The following is an 18,416-nucleotide window of genomic DNA, read 5'->3' as shown; positions in this document are numbered from 1 at the left end:
CAATTGTTGTGTATAGAATCTTAAGCTGAGCCCCATGTGTTTCTGACATTCTTTTCTATATTTTTATTCTTTCCTCTTTGTACTTGTTAACCTATCTATATGCTTCAGTTGGGATACTTTTTATTGACTCATCCTTCAGTTCACCAATCTTGGTTTCTAATCTTTTAAATCTACTATCAAACACCCTTAATGAGTTCTTATTTTTAAATACTATATTTTTCACTTCTGGAATTTTCATTTGATTCTTTATGTAGATCCAAACTCTCTGACAGTAAATTTTTCATCTTTCAATATATTATCTTCAGTGTTTCCCATTATTTTCTTCATTATACTGTTTTTTTTTAAGTCCTTATCAGGTAATTACTGATATCTGAATCATCTGTTGGTCTTTCTCAATTGTCTATTTTTTTCTTCACTTTCAGTAATGTGGTTGTCTCTGTTAGCATGTGTAGGAATTTTCAATTGCCTGATATCATGGACATAAATACATTGTAAAGGTCTGAGATCATAATATCTTTCTCTTGAGATGTCTCCCTTTTCTCTCAACTAGGCAGGTAAAGTGATGGCTGACCAGCTTATTTCAATCAAGGACTGTGCTGAGTTGAGCCTGGATTTTAGCCCTGGTAATGTTTAGTGTATATTTCCTTTGCTCCTGGCTTACTCTCCAGGTTCCTCAACTGTAAGTCTAGTTTATTCTGTAGAGGCTGCCTCTTATCTTCAATCTCCAGTTTGCAAGACTGCCAAGAAATTTTCACTCTGCTTTTCAGTCTTTCCATTTATATTTTTAGCCTTACACGTAATTCATCAAATGTCTAACAAGAAAATTGTCCATATGCTTGAGGCCCTCTCCCTTAAAGCTATGCTGATTTATACATACCCAGAAATAGCCTTCTAAGGGTTCAAAGCCTGGATTCTTAGCTTTCTGCCCCAACCGGAATCAGTAAATGCCCCCAGGGTATAGCATCTTCAAAAGGTCAACTCATCCTTTGAGATACTTAGTTTTCCAGAGTACCATTACTTTGGAAGATCTTTACTGTTTTTGATGTATTGGTGTCTGAAGTTTACAATGCACACACACACACACACACACAAGCACTATGTAAATAATAAAAATATACATTCCTTGCTTCATCTCATTGTCCATATATAAAGATTTCTATAACCTACACCCCCCCTTAATAATTTTTTCCTCTTTTATGCATTTTTTGAAAATGAATTTTGCATTTTTTTCTTCTCTGAGTAAGAAGTGAATTAAGGAAGCTGGATTCTTTGGGGATAATGATAGATCCTTTTGGATATGCTGAATTTAAGGTGAGAATGGGATTGACATGACACCATCGGAAAGTTAGAGATATAGGACTTTAACTTAGCAACAAGCTCAGGATTGGAGATGTAAATCTGGTGGACACATGTGAAGAGATGAAATTATGACAGTGGATGGTATTTTCAAGTGAAAGAATGTAAACAGAGAAGTAAGAAGTTTCAAGGACCCTAATCCTCACTTTAGGAGTATTAAAAATAAGTGGAAAGAGTAAGCAAATGAAAGAGAATTGAAGAAGTAAAAACATAGCAGTTTAATTTAATTCATTATTAAAGAAAACAAGAGAAGAGAGGCCATGACAGTTTGACCAAATTACAATAGGTTGGTTCATTTCTATTTTGGGGAAAAATTACTTTATATTTAATTATTAATAATACGTAGGACACTTTATTCTACATCCTAAAACAAAATCTATTTTGATGGTTGAGAAAGGAAAATTTTTCTAATTAGTTTAGTAACAGTTAATTGCAGTTTTCTTAGACTATATACATTTTACAGTGAGAAAAGCAAAATAAAATACGTGAATCCAATCAACTGTCCTCTTGATATTTGTTAAATTTAGTCTTAAATCAATTACAGAAGGATTCTTTGTTTATTAGTACTTGCATAAATATTTTTACTTCTTGAAGAACAGCATTATTTCAAATAAAAAATGATTATAACAGGTGTCTCTCCACACCACCTTTTTCCATATGAAATCATAAAAGCAAATTTCGATACAAGCACTGATTTCATTGAGCAGAAAATATCCAAGTATAGGATACCTCTTTTTAAATGAATAATACATTTTTTTAATAGAAAGAATAAACCTGGGATTGTTGCAATAGTACATTATTCTACACAGCACTCGCATCTGGTTTTAAGGATTTCTTCCCTATTGCCTAGAGTGAATGACAGGTTTTATCTTCTTCCTGTCTCTTACATTTGCAAGAGTGCAATTTTATTCCCCAAAGCTTAAATAGGCCACATTCTTACATGGCATTTTTATATATCAAATTTTTTAAATGAAGACTTATATCTAGATCTCAGAAGCAACCAACAAAATTATTAAAATATGACAGCTTTCTAGATATTGCTATTAAAAATGTTCATTGTAAAACATACATATCACTAAGTATAATTAATTGCTTTAGGCTAGCTGTGTTTAACTAGACAGGTTTCTGATAATAGAATGAAGCCTGAGGGATATCTATCTGCAACCCTAGACTCAAAGGGTTAAATACAAACAAATTGGCTTGTTTTGAGTGTAAAATAATCTCTTGGTTACTCTTTCATGATCTGTAAGTTTATTGTTTTATCTCTAAAAATAAGTGCATCACTCACTAATGGTGCCCCACAAATTACAAAAGTAGAAACTGAGATATCAAAATAGTCATACAAAGAAAAGTGTTCGAATATTTCAGCCCAAGAGTAATTTACAATTATGTCACATCCAATAAAATACAGGTTTTTGCAGGTAACCAAAAGACTACAAATGTTTTCCTTGTGCATTACTATTCAAAAACTACTTCATAAATTTCATTTTCCCAGGTGATGAACCTAATAGGTGAATTACCATATTATGTGTTTTCCTTCTGCTATGCACTTTGAAGTTAAAAATTACTACAGAACAAACAGCAGATCTATTCTTTTTCAAAATAACTCAACTCAGTTGATAGCTGGGATTAGTTCCCATTTCTCTGTGTTTGATATGAGCAAGGGAATCACAACTTCCTAGAATAATACAACAGAACAATAACACTATTTATGTGATGAATTCTCAAAACGATTAATCCAATAGTCCTGGTCACATTTAATGCTAAAAGGCAACTGTTAGAAAGTTAGCAGACACTTTTGGTTACAGACTAATGTCATCTCTGTTTCCTTAGCAGGGTATGTATTAAAATATCAACCCAGGAAGTAACACACTGTAGGATGCCTTAGGATCTTTAGTTACAACACTAATATCTACACCATTAATGTAAATAATGTGGAAAACATTATAATGCAACGTATATGTTTATTTGTTGCTATCACATTATGTACCATTTTATATTACATTCCCATTATGTTAATTTCACTGACATAAAATTTTTAAAAAGCAGTTTCTCTGGTTGATTAGTTTTAATTTCCTTTACTTTCATGTGTATAATAATTAAAATATATTAATTGATATTTTAATAATAATGTTGGATTTACACAGAATTTTTGATGAACAAAACATGATCTATACAACTATGGGTTTAAAGAAAACTGAACATCACACAGTTCGGTCCTCTGTATCATATTATAGTAATTAAGCCATTTCATCACTGAACGTACACACTGAGCTGGTTAATGACTCTAATCTCTTTCATTCATAACTACATGGCGGAGAGCTTAGCAGCAAAAGCAGAAAAGACACTGAAAAATGACAACACAAAATTCTAAACTCTAACATGTAACTAGACTTTGCCTTAATATTTTACCACTGTTTATCACTTCTGGCCAGTATTCAATATGAAGGAATCACCTCTTTACAAAATGTTTTATGGAAATAAACCTTTCTTTCACATAGATGAAGACCACTGAATTTTCCTCCCTGATTCTATTTCCCATATTTCTCCTTCAACCTCAAACAAACTGACCCATTCATATGGTCAAACTATTTTATTTTTTTTGGTGGGATGAGAAAAAATCAGTTTATATTCTGTAATCTAAGTATTATCAGCAGTTTCAGGAGTTCTATTTTTGAGTTTTCACATATCTGTGTGCTTTTCAATCACCATTGCTTCCTTCTGGCACTGTATTACTTGAAGAATGTGAGACAGTTGCAGAAGCTAAAGAAATAAAAAGTTTAAATACAGCTTTCTCAAACCCTTTGAATGGGTAAGGGAGGAAAAACCCCATACGGAAAACTATATAACTTTGCCCTTTATGGTTTTCCTTTAGATTATTTGTTAAAAGGAAATTATTAAATTTTCATGTGCTCTGCAGAGCCTAACCTTGGTTTATAAGATGAAAAGAAAAGGAAATATTTTTAACTGCTTCATTGCCAAAGGACAGTCATTACCTGCCTGAGTCCATTAGAAGAAGAATTAGTCATTTGGGTTGCAACTGTCTTGAACTATAATGTTTTAGGATGTTCCCTCACTGTGGTTTCAATGCCCATGTCCACTGCCATGAGATCACAAGCTTTATTCTGTGCCTGCAGTCCACACGTGAAGCAATGAGCACAATTACAGAACATCGGTGCAGCCAGCTTGGTTCAAACCTCTCTCTTTTTTTATCTATATTAGGTAAACTCTGATCTGTTAGATCATTTTACTCAATATGCCTGAACAACTGCCTTCCAATTTTAAAGGTGATTATTTAAAACAGAAAATATCATTAAAAGACATTGTACTGTGGAATTGCTTTGAACAAAGTGGATTATAGAGAAGCCAAGGTGTATAAATTGGGTAAGTAATTCAAATCCTGGGAAGCACGTATGCTTTTCTGGCATGGAGGGAACGTGAGTTTTAAGCAGCAATCCTGTCTGCGTCCTTCTAGAGCCACCTGAACAATTCCTTTTCATTGATCACGGCATCTTCCTGTTGCCAAGAGTGTGGAGGACAAGGCCCTGCAAAAGTCACAAAAATCTGCCATCCACCAGGGCAGATTTTGCAGAAGGCCACAGTGAGGACTTGCCCAAAATCTGATCATGAAATCACAGACTTTATTTCTTGCTGTAATGTCACCCTCTTATTTTATCTTTCACCATTTGCCATTGAACACAACAAATCAAGATTTTTAATACTTTATATAGAGCCACATAGCACAGTTAAATAATAAATAAACATCCTTGAAAATACTCGGAGTGCTTTATGAAGCTCCTGTATGACTCCCATCCCCCACCCCTTCAAATATATAGCCCTGCAAAGTAGTTCCTGGAGAGTTTTTAGCTCTTTTAAAGCAGATTATCATCTCTGAGTTTTAAAAATGACAACGTCTTTGCAGGGTCATTTTGCTCTAATAAGGGACAGATAAAAGAACATTTTGCAATCTCTGTTTTTTAAAGTTACTTCAAGCTTGCAACTCTCTCACGTTTCAAGCAAGATTTCCTACTGCTTTGAATGCATTGTCTCATTTGATTCATTTGCTGTTAACTGCATTCCAGTAAAAGAAGGATGCTCATTTTAGAGATCTAAAAACTACATTATTTCAACAGTAATGGCATTCTAATAGCAATACACACACAGAAACACACAAATATACACACAGTCACAGGAAGACAGCACACAATAGAAACTGAATGAAAAAACAAGTATTTTAAGTCTTTCCTAAACTATTTTAGAATCAAATGTTTACTTTATCCATTTATGTAATAAACAGCATTCCTCTGGTAACAATTTTATTCAACTAAAATCAATTAATTGTTTGAATTATTGCATGGCTATTTGGGTCCAGTCAGGAAAATCTTTAGTAGAGTAATAAGCAAACTAAGTGATTTCAAAAATCTTCAGGATTTTATCTTTGAAAAAATGCCTATTCTGCTTCAGAAATCTCTCAGCAGTCAATATGTTAAAAGTACTCAGCAGCATGGTCACTGTAATGATCAATATGTACACTGGTTTTGTTTAAAAAAATAAAAGCACATTTTGGTGACACACTAAAACATCCTTTTGACAGTAGAAATGCAGAGACTGAGACGAGGACATCTTTCAATTTACCTTCATTCGAGGTGCATCTAAGTGACAAGAGCAGGGTGGGACTCTGCCTGACTTAGCAAGGGGCTTGTTAACACACTACTGATGACTCAGGCAAATCAGATGGCAAATTACCTTTGAGAGGTCCCCAGCCTCCAAATAGAAGCAGATAACAAACACATTCCACGTAACCCAGAGGACTAGCCAGACAGCATACTGTAGAAAAGCAAGAGAGAAATAACATATAATTAATTTTGAATCAGCTGAGTAGGATTTAAATAGATTTGAACTTGTGAACACCCAAATCTTAAGATTAGTGGGAAATATTAGATATTGCTTCTTTCTAAGGAACAGGATGAGATGTAGATTTCTCTCTCTGTTGATTTTTTTCTCACCGTTACGGACTCTTAGAGTATTACAGCTCAAACTTACTTAGGGATAGTTTTTAGGTTTCTAGACAAAAGAAGTAGCAGCCCACATTTCTGTTTTAAAGGGGAATGATTACAGTTTCTAGACAGCTAAAAAAAGTGGATGCTCCAATAGATAGATCAAATAAAACTCATCAAAAAACAACTCATATCTGCCTTGAGCAAAATCAACCTCATGTTTGATAACATACGACCTTTCTCCAAGTTTATCTAGGGTCATCTTCAAATCCGTCCCCATGTTTTTGTCCTATCTAATCAGCTTTCTTTTCTTTAGTGTCTTTTTTTTTCATTTCTCTCTTTACCTTCTTATTTTATCCTCTTCTGATGTCCCGTCACAGTGACCATCTAGTTACTATCCCTAATTTTATTCTGTTGTCTATTCAGTGTGCTTTCTTCACGGACAACAAATTCTTCTCACCAAGACATTTCTGAGCATTTGGTCAACTGAAATTTATTAAGCATCTAGACGGCAACAGACTAGGAAGACATTAAGGATACAAAGACCAATTGTAAATTCTTCCTGAATTCAAGTCAAGTGAGAGAGAGAGATAAGAAAAGAGATGATTATTATACAAGAATCATCAAAAGATTTATAGTCTGAGCACAAGAAAGGAAGATGGAAGTATTTAAACTACCCCGAGGAAAAGTAGTCCTGCAAAGCTTAATACAAGAGGTGAAACACCTTCCATAAGAGGTGAAGCAAGCTAATTTATGGCCTTTACCAAATAGAATTGGCGGGGGGGGGGGGGGGGGGTTGGAAGGGCTATGGTGGGAGGAGCTGTAAACAAAGAAAACATCAGGTGGAAATTTTTTAAAATGGGACAAGAGGCTATTATGTCATTTCTCTGCGAAATAAATACCAATGGCTCTTATTTTTTTATCTAGTGAATTCCCAAATCTTTATTTTATAGTTCAAGGACCTCCTTGATCTTGTACCGTGTTATCTTTTCGGACACATGTTTCAGTTCATCTCAAGTCATTATGGATTACAGACACATCCGATTACTTGCTGTTCCACAGACATGGAAAGCTATTTCTCACTTCTGTGCCATTTTGTATGTTATCCTTTATCACTTAATAATTTTTCTTTCCCCTAGGTACTCCTCTGACCACCTAGCAACATTTTATTTTTCTTCCAGGTCAATTTAAATATCACCTTCTGAGTGATATCCAATCAGAATCTTCCTAGCCCCGATTAGTACTCCAATAGACCTTGCTTGCCCTAATATCATTCCAAATATCTTATATCCAATTATTTGTATATTTTCATCCAGCACCCAATGACAAGGTGTTTGAGAAAAGGAGCTTTTTAAAATTTATGCTTATATCCCTAAATTGCTAACTTAGCACTTACACAAAATAGGTACTCAGAAATTATTTTGTAAATCAGTGAATGAATGAAGAGCAATATGGAGATAATTTTACCATTTTTGGATGCAGAACACTTTCCCCCCTCCAAGACCTGGTTTATATGAGAACACTATGCTCATTCATGTAGTATGAGGAGTAGAGCCCACTGACACAATGCATAATAATGTAATAATAGTGACTCAGCTGGTTTCCAGGGGATGAGTTTATCTAACTGCTGAATATGTGCATTGCTCAGTGAGAATACAGTGAGGGCAAAACTAAAGAGTCCAAGACAACAGAAAGGATTTGAGAGACTGTATCAGGGCTGGGGACTGGAAACGGGGTCAGGAAGCTGAGCAGGCTGCAGCAGAGAACTGCAGTTCTAGAACAGAGATCTAATGAGACATCCAGGTTTGCTCAGTATTATGAAATGTGAATTCATTTCACAAAACTTTTTTAAAAAACTAAAAATCTAGACCTAGCAACTGTTTAGCAGATTTGGATTTTAGTTCTAGAAATGTAGTGAAGTGCTAGGGCCCACTTTAAGGGTAACAAGGTGAGAAAAAAATAAAGAATGCCTACCATCTCCAGTGCCTTGGTTTGTGACTGTAAGATAGAATGAAGCAATGACTGATTGAAGTGTTTTATCATGTCCTGTGTTCATAGTGACATACTTTGCCCACCTTATTTAAAATGGAGAGCCAAATAAGCACTATTTACTAAAAGCCAAAAGAGTAGCATGAGTGAAATATTTGTTAAGAGCTGAGGGAACAAACTGTAGGACGTATACTAAATATGCCTGAAAATTTGTCACTGGCAGGCGTGCATCCTGATGGGGCATTAAAGAAGGTCAATGCTGCGGCTTCTCTATTTCCCAACTGAAATTATATTTTAAGCTCATTAAATATTAAAAATGTTACCTGCATCCATGAGGTCTACATAGCATAGTCACTTTTCCAATATTATATATTGAATACATGATAAGAATTTGGAATTTTCATCCAGGTTAATTTAGCTCTCCCTCACACTTAGTTACTTGCATTTATGGGTATGTGTAAATATAAATTATGCTATATTTAAATAGTTAAAAAGTTATGTTTATATTTTAAATAGTTAAAAATATCAAGTTGAAAAATTTATGTTTTAGTCTCCAAAATTAATAATTTTATGGAAGGATAGGTAAGATAATGGGTCACATGCAAATAAATAGCATATAAAGATTAAGAACTTGGGACCTAAAGTCTGGCTCTGTCACTGAGGAGCTCTGTGGCTACGTTGAAGGCACGTGTCTCACTACACTCCAGTTTCCTCCAATGCAAAATAGTCTTAGCAATAGTAGCACGTTCACATAATCTATATGAAATGGAGCACCAGAATGTTTGAAAGGGGTCACTGTTTGAGTTCTTACTACGTGTTGCCATTTTATTACGATGATTATGTTATGTCATTACTTCTCCTTTTTTAAGTAGTACAGCAGTAATTCCCAAATTTTCATCTCCTTAGGACATTACAAAATATACTTTCTACAATAACCCATGTAAAACACTCCTCCATCTAATTGAACCTGCAATCTAGACTTGTTTCCTGAATGCCACATAGTCTTCCCTAGAATATTTTCTCTTTTGAAACATTAATGACAACATTGATATATGGATGGCATTTTATAAAACAAACCTTTCTTCACTTAGATAATTAAAACAATAAGTTTTTATTTCTGGTTTAGCAAACTACATAAGTGCGTATGAAGCATTTTCTATATCTTCTTTTGTGAGTTACTTTTTTACAGTATTTATTAGTAAGGATTTTGTTTTCATTTTTATCCCTTTTCTCCCAGAGTAATCCAGAAGGACATGTCCAGAAGGAACATAATAAATCTGCCTTCCATATCTTTGCACTTACTTATTATCATTTTATTGTATACTTCATTACAAACCAGTTAGCCTCACAATACACTTTACTTCATTAAAGATTTACAAAAGAGAATTATCACTTTTACTGGTGTGGCAACTTTAATCAACACAGAAACCCACACTCCTGCTCAGGAGGCTCAGCCCTGCTTTGCGTTATTATCCAAAGGCGGGCCTTTACCTAATCCAGCTTCATGTCTTTTAACTTTACTCATTAACTCTCTCTCCTGTACCTTATACCTCCTTTCTTCATTCTCCTCTTTTCTTTATTCTTTTTCATATTTTCTTTTTTATTTAGTAGCTGGCATTTATCAAAATCAAATCTTTTCCAATTAGGTTCCGCCTAGTTGCCTAAACATTGACCATTTTGTTCTCCCTTGTAATTTGGCCTATGAATGTTTCTTGTCAATAAACCCTATCTTTCACACTGTTCTTAAAATTACTTGTCATAATTATTTAAGAATGTAAAGATCTGTACTAACGTCTTGCTAGTTGCTACAGCAAGTTGATGGAATATAATTGACAATTGCTCAGTTTGAATATCATTGAAAGTGATATCCTGCCCAGGAGAAAGAAACTAACAGGATAACAAGTATCATAGTTGCCAGCTATCACCTAACTTGTTTTCTGCTAAAAAAACTATTTTTCTTTAGCCTCATCTTTTCTTGTGGAAAAAAAAAAAAAAACCCTGATATTTTATGTTTCAGTAAAAATTACGAGATATTATCTGTGATGATAGACAAATCCCATTTTATGGTGAAATTCACTCTTTAAGGGTTGATTTTTGCAGCACTAAGTGGACCATTTGAGAGGTAGATTGAACTTGAGTCTCCAGCTAAATGGTAAAAATTATCAGTTGAAAAAGGTAATTGAATAATCATGGTTTCCCTGTTGTATTTGTGGCTCTAATGATAAAATCAAATTAGCTGTAGAAAATAAAAATTAGTTAAGGCTATCAATCATGATAGGCCAAAATGTTGGCAAAGTTCAGAGACACAGTGCTTTTATATGCATGGTTACATAATAATTAGAAAGGCAGAGCCTCAAAATAAAAGGCTGATAAACATTTTATTGGAAAATAATGTCACATCTTAATGATACTGCCAGTGTTTTTCCACCTTTCTGTTTTACAATAAAGCTACCTAAAACTAAACTCTGTATTTTTTTAATTCTAAAGTACATTTAATATACACAAAGCATATAAATTTTAGCATCAGTTTTTCAGGTTTTCATGTACACATATACACAGATACAACTTTTTAATTTTTATTCGAATTATATTCAATTTAGAAATTATTTTGAGAAAAGCTGGAAGCTTGATGGCATTGTATTTACAAAATGACTTCCTCTGCTGGAAAAATTCTGGAAAAGGAAGACTATTATTTAAGACAAGTGAATTTTCCTATCTTTCTCACAAATTCACAATGATTCTAGAATGAATTTTAGGGAAAAATGGGGTTACTCATTAAAGTTCAGAAGCAAGCATTACTTGAAATGGAGATTTAAATTTCTGTTTTATCTGGCTTCTAATTTCTTATTTCTTTTTCTCTAGTGTTTGGGGAGAGAGATACATATTGGAATAATGTATTAGTAAAGAATATTCAACTTTTCAAAGGAAATATTTCTATGTTTGCTTACTTGTGCCTTTTTTGATACCAGAAGACTTCTCATGCAAGATGTTACTAAGTGAAATATTGAATAATAACTATATCCATTTTCTAATTATGTTTCACTTTAACTTACATTTTTAAAAATTTTATGTATAAAAATGATTTTTCTCAGACCCTCAAGGAAGCATCTTTCTTGCAAACTATTTCATTATTTGTTTTCTATCTTTCTCCTTCCTCCCTTCCTTCCTTCCTTTCCTTCCTTTGCCTCCTTTCAAATATTTAGGTTGCAGTTGGATTGTAAACTCCAGGAGGGCAGAGACAATATTTTTTGTTTACCAGAAAAATGCCTGGTACAGTGTGTATATATGTAGAAGAGAGAGAGAGAGAGTGTGCAGACATATATAAATATATATATATGAATGGACTAAATTATATTAGTGCTTTCTTTAAAATTACCATAATTTAGAAAACCACTATTCAGTAATCTTAAAATAATTATTAGAAGATGAAGAGGGTAGTACAACTCAATAATGGCCGCATGATGCCCTAAGTGCTTCATTAGAAAAGTTGGGCCAGTGAATCAGTCCACATTTATTAAGCACCAGTTGGATGCAAGTGACTAAAATAGATGCTATAGAGAAACATTACAGGATATGACTGAGTCACTTACTCCCTTAAAATGATTTTTATTTGTCATTGATATGCTCTCGATGTAATCTGTGGGAAGGTTTTCAAGAATGACTATTTTTACTAGGAAGCAAAACTCCTATCAGCTCACCATCACCAGTGATATCATGCTGCTAATACAAAAGTAATAATGTAATCAGTTCTAATGCATTGTGATAGAAGCATCCTTAAGAAGCATTGTATTAGCAAATCATGTCTTAAAAGCAACTCCTTTAAGCAAGCATTTCGAATTATTAACAATGAGGTGTTTTAATATATATAAATGTATACTCAAAAAACAAATGTCATTGGCCAAAACGATTAGACTATATTCATCTTTTGCTCAGACTTAATTATATTTCAGCTTAATTTGCTCATCTTCAACAGTGGTATCATTTAATCTGCCTAGGCATTCTCATCCTTTTCTCATCCATTGTTATGATTAAAAGAAAAAGAGCAAAAATGGCCCAAATAAAGCAGCTTATTTCCTAGTTCTTGATCACTTTATCATTAGTAACAAGTAACACTGTGCTTTATGATTTAAATCCCGTCTCCCACTTCATAAATCCTGTTGTATCTACTTCGTGCTATAAAAACTTGTCCCTTAAGGACCATACCTACATAAAAATACACTATTATTACAACTTCTAGTTTGACCAGGGATGAAGGCCTGATCAGTTAATTAGCCAGAATGTGATAGAAATCCAATTCTAATCGTAGATGATGTGGGAGACCATAGAGGAAGGCCAATTTCTACCTTCTTATGTTTTACCAATGCTGCTGTCATATGATGAAGGTTTCTTGTGATTTTTAAAAATTATTTTATTTTATTTTTATTTATTTTTGTGTATGTGTGAGGAAGACTGACCCTGAGCTAACATCTGTGCCAATCTTCCTCTATTTTGTATGTGGGACACTGCCATAGCATGGCATGATGAGCAGTGTGTAGGTCTGCACCCAGGATCCAAATCCGTGAACCCCAGGCCACCAAAGCGGAGTGTGTGAACTTAACCACTATGCCAGCGGGGCAGCCCTGCCTGTGATTTTTATATTTACTTAAACATTTTAAAGATTGCTTAACCTTTAGTTCATTTTAAAATAAGATTTATTATGCTTTCCTCCCAATTACAAAAATTTCTTATCGTAAAAAATATTCAAAATTTCAAACATCAGAAAAGGGAAACAGAAAATACCATACTTAGATATAATCACTGGTATCACATTAGTGTATATGTTGCCATTCTTTTTTCTATGAATACATGTTTTGTTAAATAGGAATCTTGCTCCATATTGTTACCTGATTTTTTTCACTTGGTTAAAAAGTCTCACAGAGTATTCTGCAACATACATGTCAAACAAATGATGCACTATGAGTTACTCAATTAATTTTCTATTATTTAACTTTTTGTACTTTTCTTATTCTATTTTGATCAATTCTTATAAATTTGGATTTTGTTTAAAATGTTTAGTTTAATTTGACATATTCAATCATACTTGAAAATATTTTGCTTAAGCAGACTATTTCTAAGACTATAAATGTTAGAATACCCAACGGGCATTATTTTAATGAACATATAAACATGCCTATTAAATTTTTTGCAACTCTGAATAAACCTAGTATCCCTCAAGGTGTTCTATTCTCGAAGCAAAAAAAGTAGAAAATAATTCCCTTTGATTGAAAAAACAATGATACTCATTTGGCATGAAGACACTTGTATATGACTGATTTCTTTCCTTTTAACTCATGGAAAATATTTCATAGGAAGATATTTACAGCCCTAAGGCCGGGAGGATAGACTGAAAGGACTTTTGATACTAAATAATAATAAATCAAGTTATATAGGAACATTCTAATTTATGTATGCAAATAAGGAATTTGAAAGGCTAATAAAACATAAGAACTAGTATAAAATTCCAATCTATACTTTTAAAAGCTGAAACTTGACAGTCTAAGAATTAAATAGTGATTTTTTCTTCACATTTTTTTTTGTATAGCAGTGTTTTAGGATGCAGATTATACAATGCAGATCTGAAAGTGATAAGTGATGAGAAAAGAATCTCGTTCAAACTGTTGAAAAGGCAACTTCTGTTTTACGGTCACATATTGATCATCACTTGTGCTTACAAGTGACATCAAAAAACAGTATTTATTTTTGCCAGTAAGTGAATAATCTAAAAGTCATTCATACTGATCTCTTTGGTGTTTGTAATCACTGTTACAAAAGTTAAATAAGAGTCGTTTTCCCTGTGTTGAGCTTTCTTGGACGAGCCCAATAGCACTAAAGAAAATGAAATTGCCTCTGGTTAGTGTTTTGGGTCTTTGAAGATCACAATCAAGAAGATATTATTATGCATTTTTACAAAACTAATATCACATGAATTTGAAAAATTTTATATCATATATCTAATACTGTCTTTATTTCATTACTTTGCTGTTCCTTCACTCCCCACACATAAAATGGAAGACTGAGAAATGGTCCTCCCAAAGATAATCCATGGAACCTATGAATATTATTTTATATAGAAAAAACAATTTTTAAAGTCTTTGCAGATGTGATTAAAGATTTTGAGATGGGGAGATTATCCTGGATTATCTGGGTGGGCTCAAATAATTGCATGTATCCTTATAAGTGGGAGGCAGATGGATATTTTATACATATAAATAGGCAATGTGAACAGAGCAGAATGATATTTAAAGATGCTAGGCTTGAAGACCGTAGTGATGTGGTCACAAGATGCAGCAGTTACTAGAAGCTGGAAGAAGCAATGATGAAAGTTTCCCCTCGAGCTTCTGGAGGTAGTATGAGCTCCGTTTTTGACTCAGGGATACAAATTTCAGACTTCTGGACTCTAGAACTATGAGAGAATGAATTTGTGTTGTTTTAAGCCACCAAGGTGGGAGATCTCATCAAGATGGCAGCATAGGTAGACACTGAACTCACCTCCTCCCATGAAAACAACTAGCTTACAACTATTCTTAGAAAAATTACCTCAGAGAGACAACTGAAAACTGGATAAAAAGAACCAACCACAACAAGGGACAGTCCTGACTGAGGCTGAAGAGGCAAAATTCACTCTGGAGAGGAAAAAAGCCACCTCTGTGAGCTGTGGAGCTTCACAGCTGGCCAGCGGGAGACACTATAAGGTATGCAGCCTTCCCTGAAGTAGTGGGGACCTTAGCGGGGGCATATTACCACTATAAAGATCCTTCAGACTCAGCACAAGTGAGACAAGTCTCATAATACACGGCTTTGCTAGCTATTAAATGCAATGGGAGATACCCCAGAAAATCTATTGGACGTAAAGCAAAAAAAGCCAGCTTCTAAAAGGCCCACACACAAATTCACTCAACTCACAGAGAAACCTAAAATCACCTGAAAGAAATTTTAACAGTCCTTTGGTGGAAGGAGACTCATCTGGTAGGCTCTGGGTGCATCTTGGTGAGAGGTGAGACTTCTGTGGAGACTGAAACATTGGTGCCAGCCACTGTTTTGACCTAGTACAGGTGTGCTGACACAATAGCAGATGCCATTGGAGTTCTTCACCTGGCTTATTAGCCCAGGGGTCTGCCAGACCCACGGGGGCACAGACTTAATCCAGTACAGCCAGGGCAGGCAGCCTGCCCTACGGACTGGGCTCACCCAACAGCAAGCCCTCAGGCTACTTTTTGGCCTGCATAGACTGGGTGCCTTCATCCTCTACAGGCAGATAAGTGTGTCCACCTCATGGGGCAGGGCCTGTGTGAGGAACAGGTGAACTGTGGGAAGCATTGGTGGAGAGTGTGGGGGCCTCTGCAGTGAGGTGACTGGGTATGCTCCAGGGGATCAGGAAGTGTGCACAGGCCAGAACTGTGTTGATGGTGTGTGTGGACCTGTGGGGGGTGGGGTTTATTAGTGGCAGAAGACCCATGCTTCAGAAACAGCCACAAAGGGGATCAGCCCTGCCTTCCACTGCCTGAAATAATTGGGTACTCCTGTGCCTGGGGCTGGCCCCACTCAGCTGCGATCCTAACACAGCTGACAACAGCCTTGCAGGCCTGAGGCCTAGAGCAACTGTAAGCCCCTGAGTCTAGCAACCAGCCACACTGGGTGCCTACTCACTTAACAGAAAAACTGCAACAGAAGTGTGCTATTAGACCTTGCAGCCAAGGGTCCCGGGGATCCCCAAACCCAATTTACAAACAGCCAGCCAGGGAGGGAAAGACTAGACTCCCTGGGTACCTGCAGTAAGAGAAACCCTGCCACAGAAGAGGGTCACACGTAGCCCACACAGGGGTCACTCCTGGAACAAGTGGACTGGTTACAAGAGGGAAGCACACTGCTGGGCCTCAAAAGGAGTCTCTTACAAAAGGCCACTTCTCCAAGATCAGGAGTCATAGCTGACATAGATATAAGCACAGAAAGAAGCATAATTAGGAGGCAAAGGAATATGTTCCAAACAAGGTAACAGGACAAAATCCAAGAAAAAGAACTAAATGAAACAGAAATAAGCAATCTACCTGACAAAGAGTTCAAACAAAAACTCATAAGGATGCTCACTGATCTTGGGAGAAGATTGGATGAACACAGTGAGAACATCAACAAAGACTTGGAAAATATAAAAAAGAACCAATCAGAAATGCAGAATATTATACTGGAAATGAAAAATGCACTAGAGGGACTTGATAGCAGAGTAGAAGATACAGAGGAATGGATCAGCGAGCTGGATGAAAGACTACAGGAAATCACCCAAGTTGAACAGATAAAAGAAAAGAGAATTAAAAAGAATAACAACAATCTAAGGGACCTCTGGGACAACATCAAGCACACCAACATTCACATTGTAGGTGTTCCAGAAAGAGAAGAGAGAGACAAAGGGAAAGAGAATCTACTTGAAGAAATACTATATGAAAACTTTCCTAATCTAAGGAAGGAAACAGACATCCAAGTACAGGAAGCACAGAGAATACCAAACAAGATAAACCCGAAGAGGCCCACACTGAGACGTATTATAATTAAAATGTCCAAAATTAAAGATAAGGAGAGAATCCTAAAAACTGCAAGAGAAAGGCAACAAGTGACACACCAGGGAAAGCCCATAAGGCAATCAGCAGACTTCTCAACTGAAACCCTATAGGCAAGAAGAGAGTGGCATGACATATTTAAAGTTCTGAAATGAAAAAGCCTACAAGCAAGAATATTCTATTCAGCAAGGTTATCACTCAGAACGGAAGGAGAGATAAAGAGTTTCACAGATAAGCAAAAATTAAAGGAGTTTATCATCAAGAAATGCTGAAGTGCTGAAGGGACTTATTTAAGTGGGAAAGAGAAGACCACAAACAGGGATATGAAAATATATATATATATATATATATATATAATTATATATATATATAAAGCAGGCAATAAAATCACTGGTAAAGGCAAAAATACAGTAAAGGTAGCAGATCACCCACCTATGAAGACAATATGAAGGTTAAAAGACAAAAGTACTAAAATTATCTATTTCAATGATAAGAGGGTAATGGATAGACACACACAAAATAAGAGATTAGATATGATTTCAAAAATAAAGTATGGGAGGAGGGAAGTAAAAGAGTAGAGCTTTTAGAAACCAAACTAAAGAGCCTATCAACTCAATATAGATTGCTATATATGTTAAATATTACATATAAACCTCATGTTAACCACAAACTAGAAACCTATAATAAATAAACAAATAAGTAAGAGAAAGAAAATCAAACATATTACTAAAGAAAGCTCTCAAATCACAAGGGAAGAGAGCAAGAGAAGAAGAAAGGAACAAGAAGAACTACTAAAACACCAGGAAAAAAAGTAACAAAATGGCAATAAATACATATTTATCAATAGCTACTTTAAATGTCAATGGACTAAATGCTCCAATCAAAAGTCATAGGGTGGCCAACTGGATAAAAACACAAGACTCATGCATATGCTGCATACAAGAGACACACTTCAGACCTAAAGACACTCACAAACTGAAAGTAAAAGGATGGAAAATGATAATCCATGCAAATGGCAAAGAAAAGAAAGCTGGGGTAGAAATACTTATATGAGACAAAATAGACTTTAAAATAAAAACTGTAACAAGAGACAAAGAAGGGCAATACATAATGACAAAGGGAACAATCCCAGAAGAGGATATAACACTTGTAGATATCTATGCAACCAAGATAGGAGCACATAGATATATAAAAAGAAATTATTAACAGACAGAAAAGGAGAAATAGACAGCAACACAACAATAATAGGAGACTCTAATACTCCACTTACACCAATGGATAGATCATCCAAACAGAAGATCAATAAGGAAACATTGGCTTTAAATGACATATTAGATCAGACGGACTTAGTAGATATATATAGAACATTCTGTCCAAAATCCACAGAATACGTATTCTTTTTGAATCACATGCAACATTCTCCAGGGTCGATCACATATTAGGCCACAAAAGAAGTCTCAATAAATTTAACAAGATCAAAATAATA

The 18,416-nt window shown here is 34.9% G+C and overlaps 1 protein-coding gene across 7 annotated transcripts in view; it reads right to left on the bottom strand.

Annotated features, from left to right (window-relative positions):
• NKAIN2 (sodium/potassium transporting ATPase interacting 2) overlaps positions 1–18,416 on the bottom strand; it is a 928,721-nt gene that overhangs the window by 420,855 nt on the left and 489,450 nt on the right. For 5 of the 7 annotated variants that reach the window (XR_548477.2, XR_011522094.1, XR_011522092.1 and 2 more), the window contains one exon: positions 6,103–6,183. The exons of the other annotated variants lie outside the window; for them this stretch is intronic. Coding sequence is in view for 2 of the 5 variants with exons in the window: in XM_008542782.2 (XP_008541004.2) it covers positions 6,103–6,183 (81 nt within the window). In the remaining 3 variants the exon portion in view is untranslated. The remainder of the gene's footprint in view (positions 1–6,102; positions 6,184–18,416) is intronic. 7 annotated transcript variants of the gene reach the window in all.

Source organism: Equus przewalskii, chromosome 9, assembly GCF_037783145.1.
Source record: "Equus przewalskii isolate Varuska chromosome 9, EquPr2, whole genome shotgun sequence".
In the NCBI taxonomy this organism is placed as follows: Eukaryota; Metazoa; Chordata; class Mammalia; order Perissodactyla; family Equidae; genus Equus; species Equus przewalskii.
Note: the sequence above shows the minus strand (reverse complement) of the source record. Positions and strands in the feature narration are given on the sequence as shown.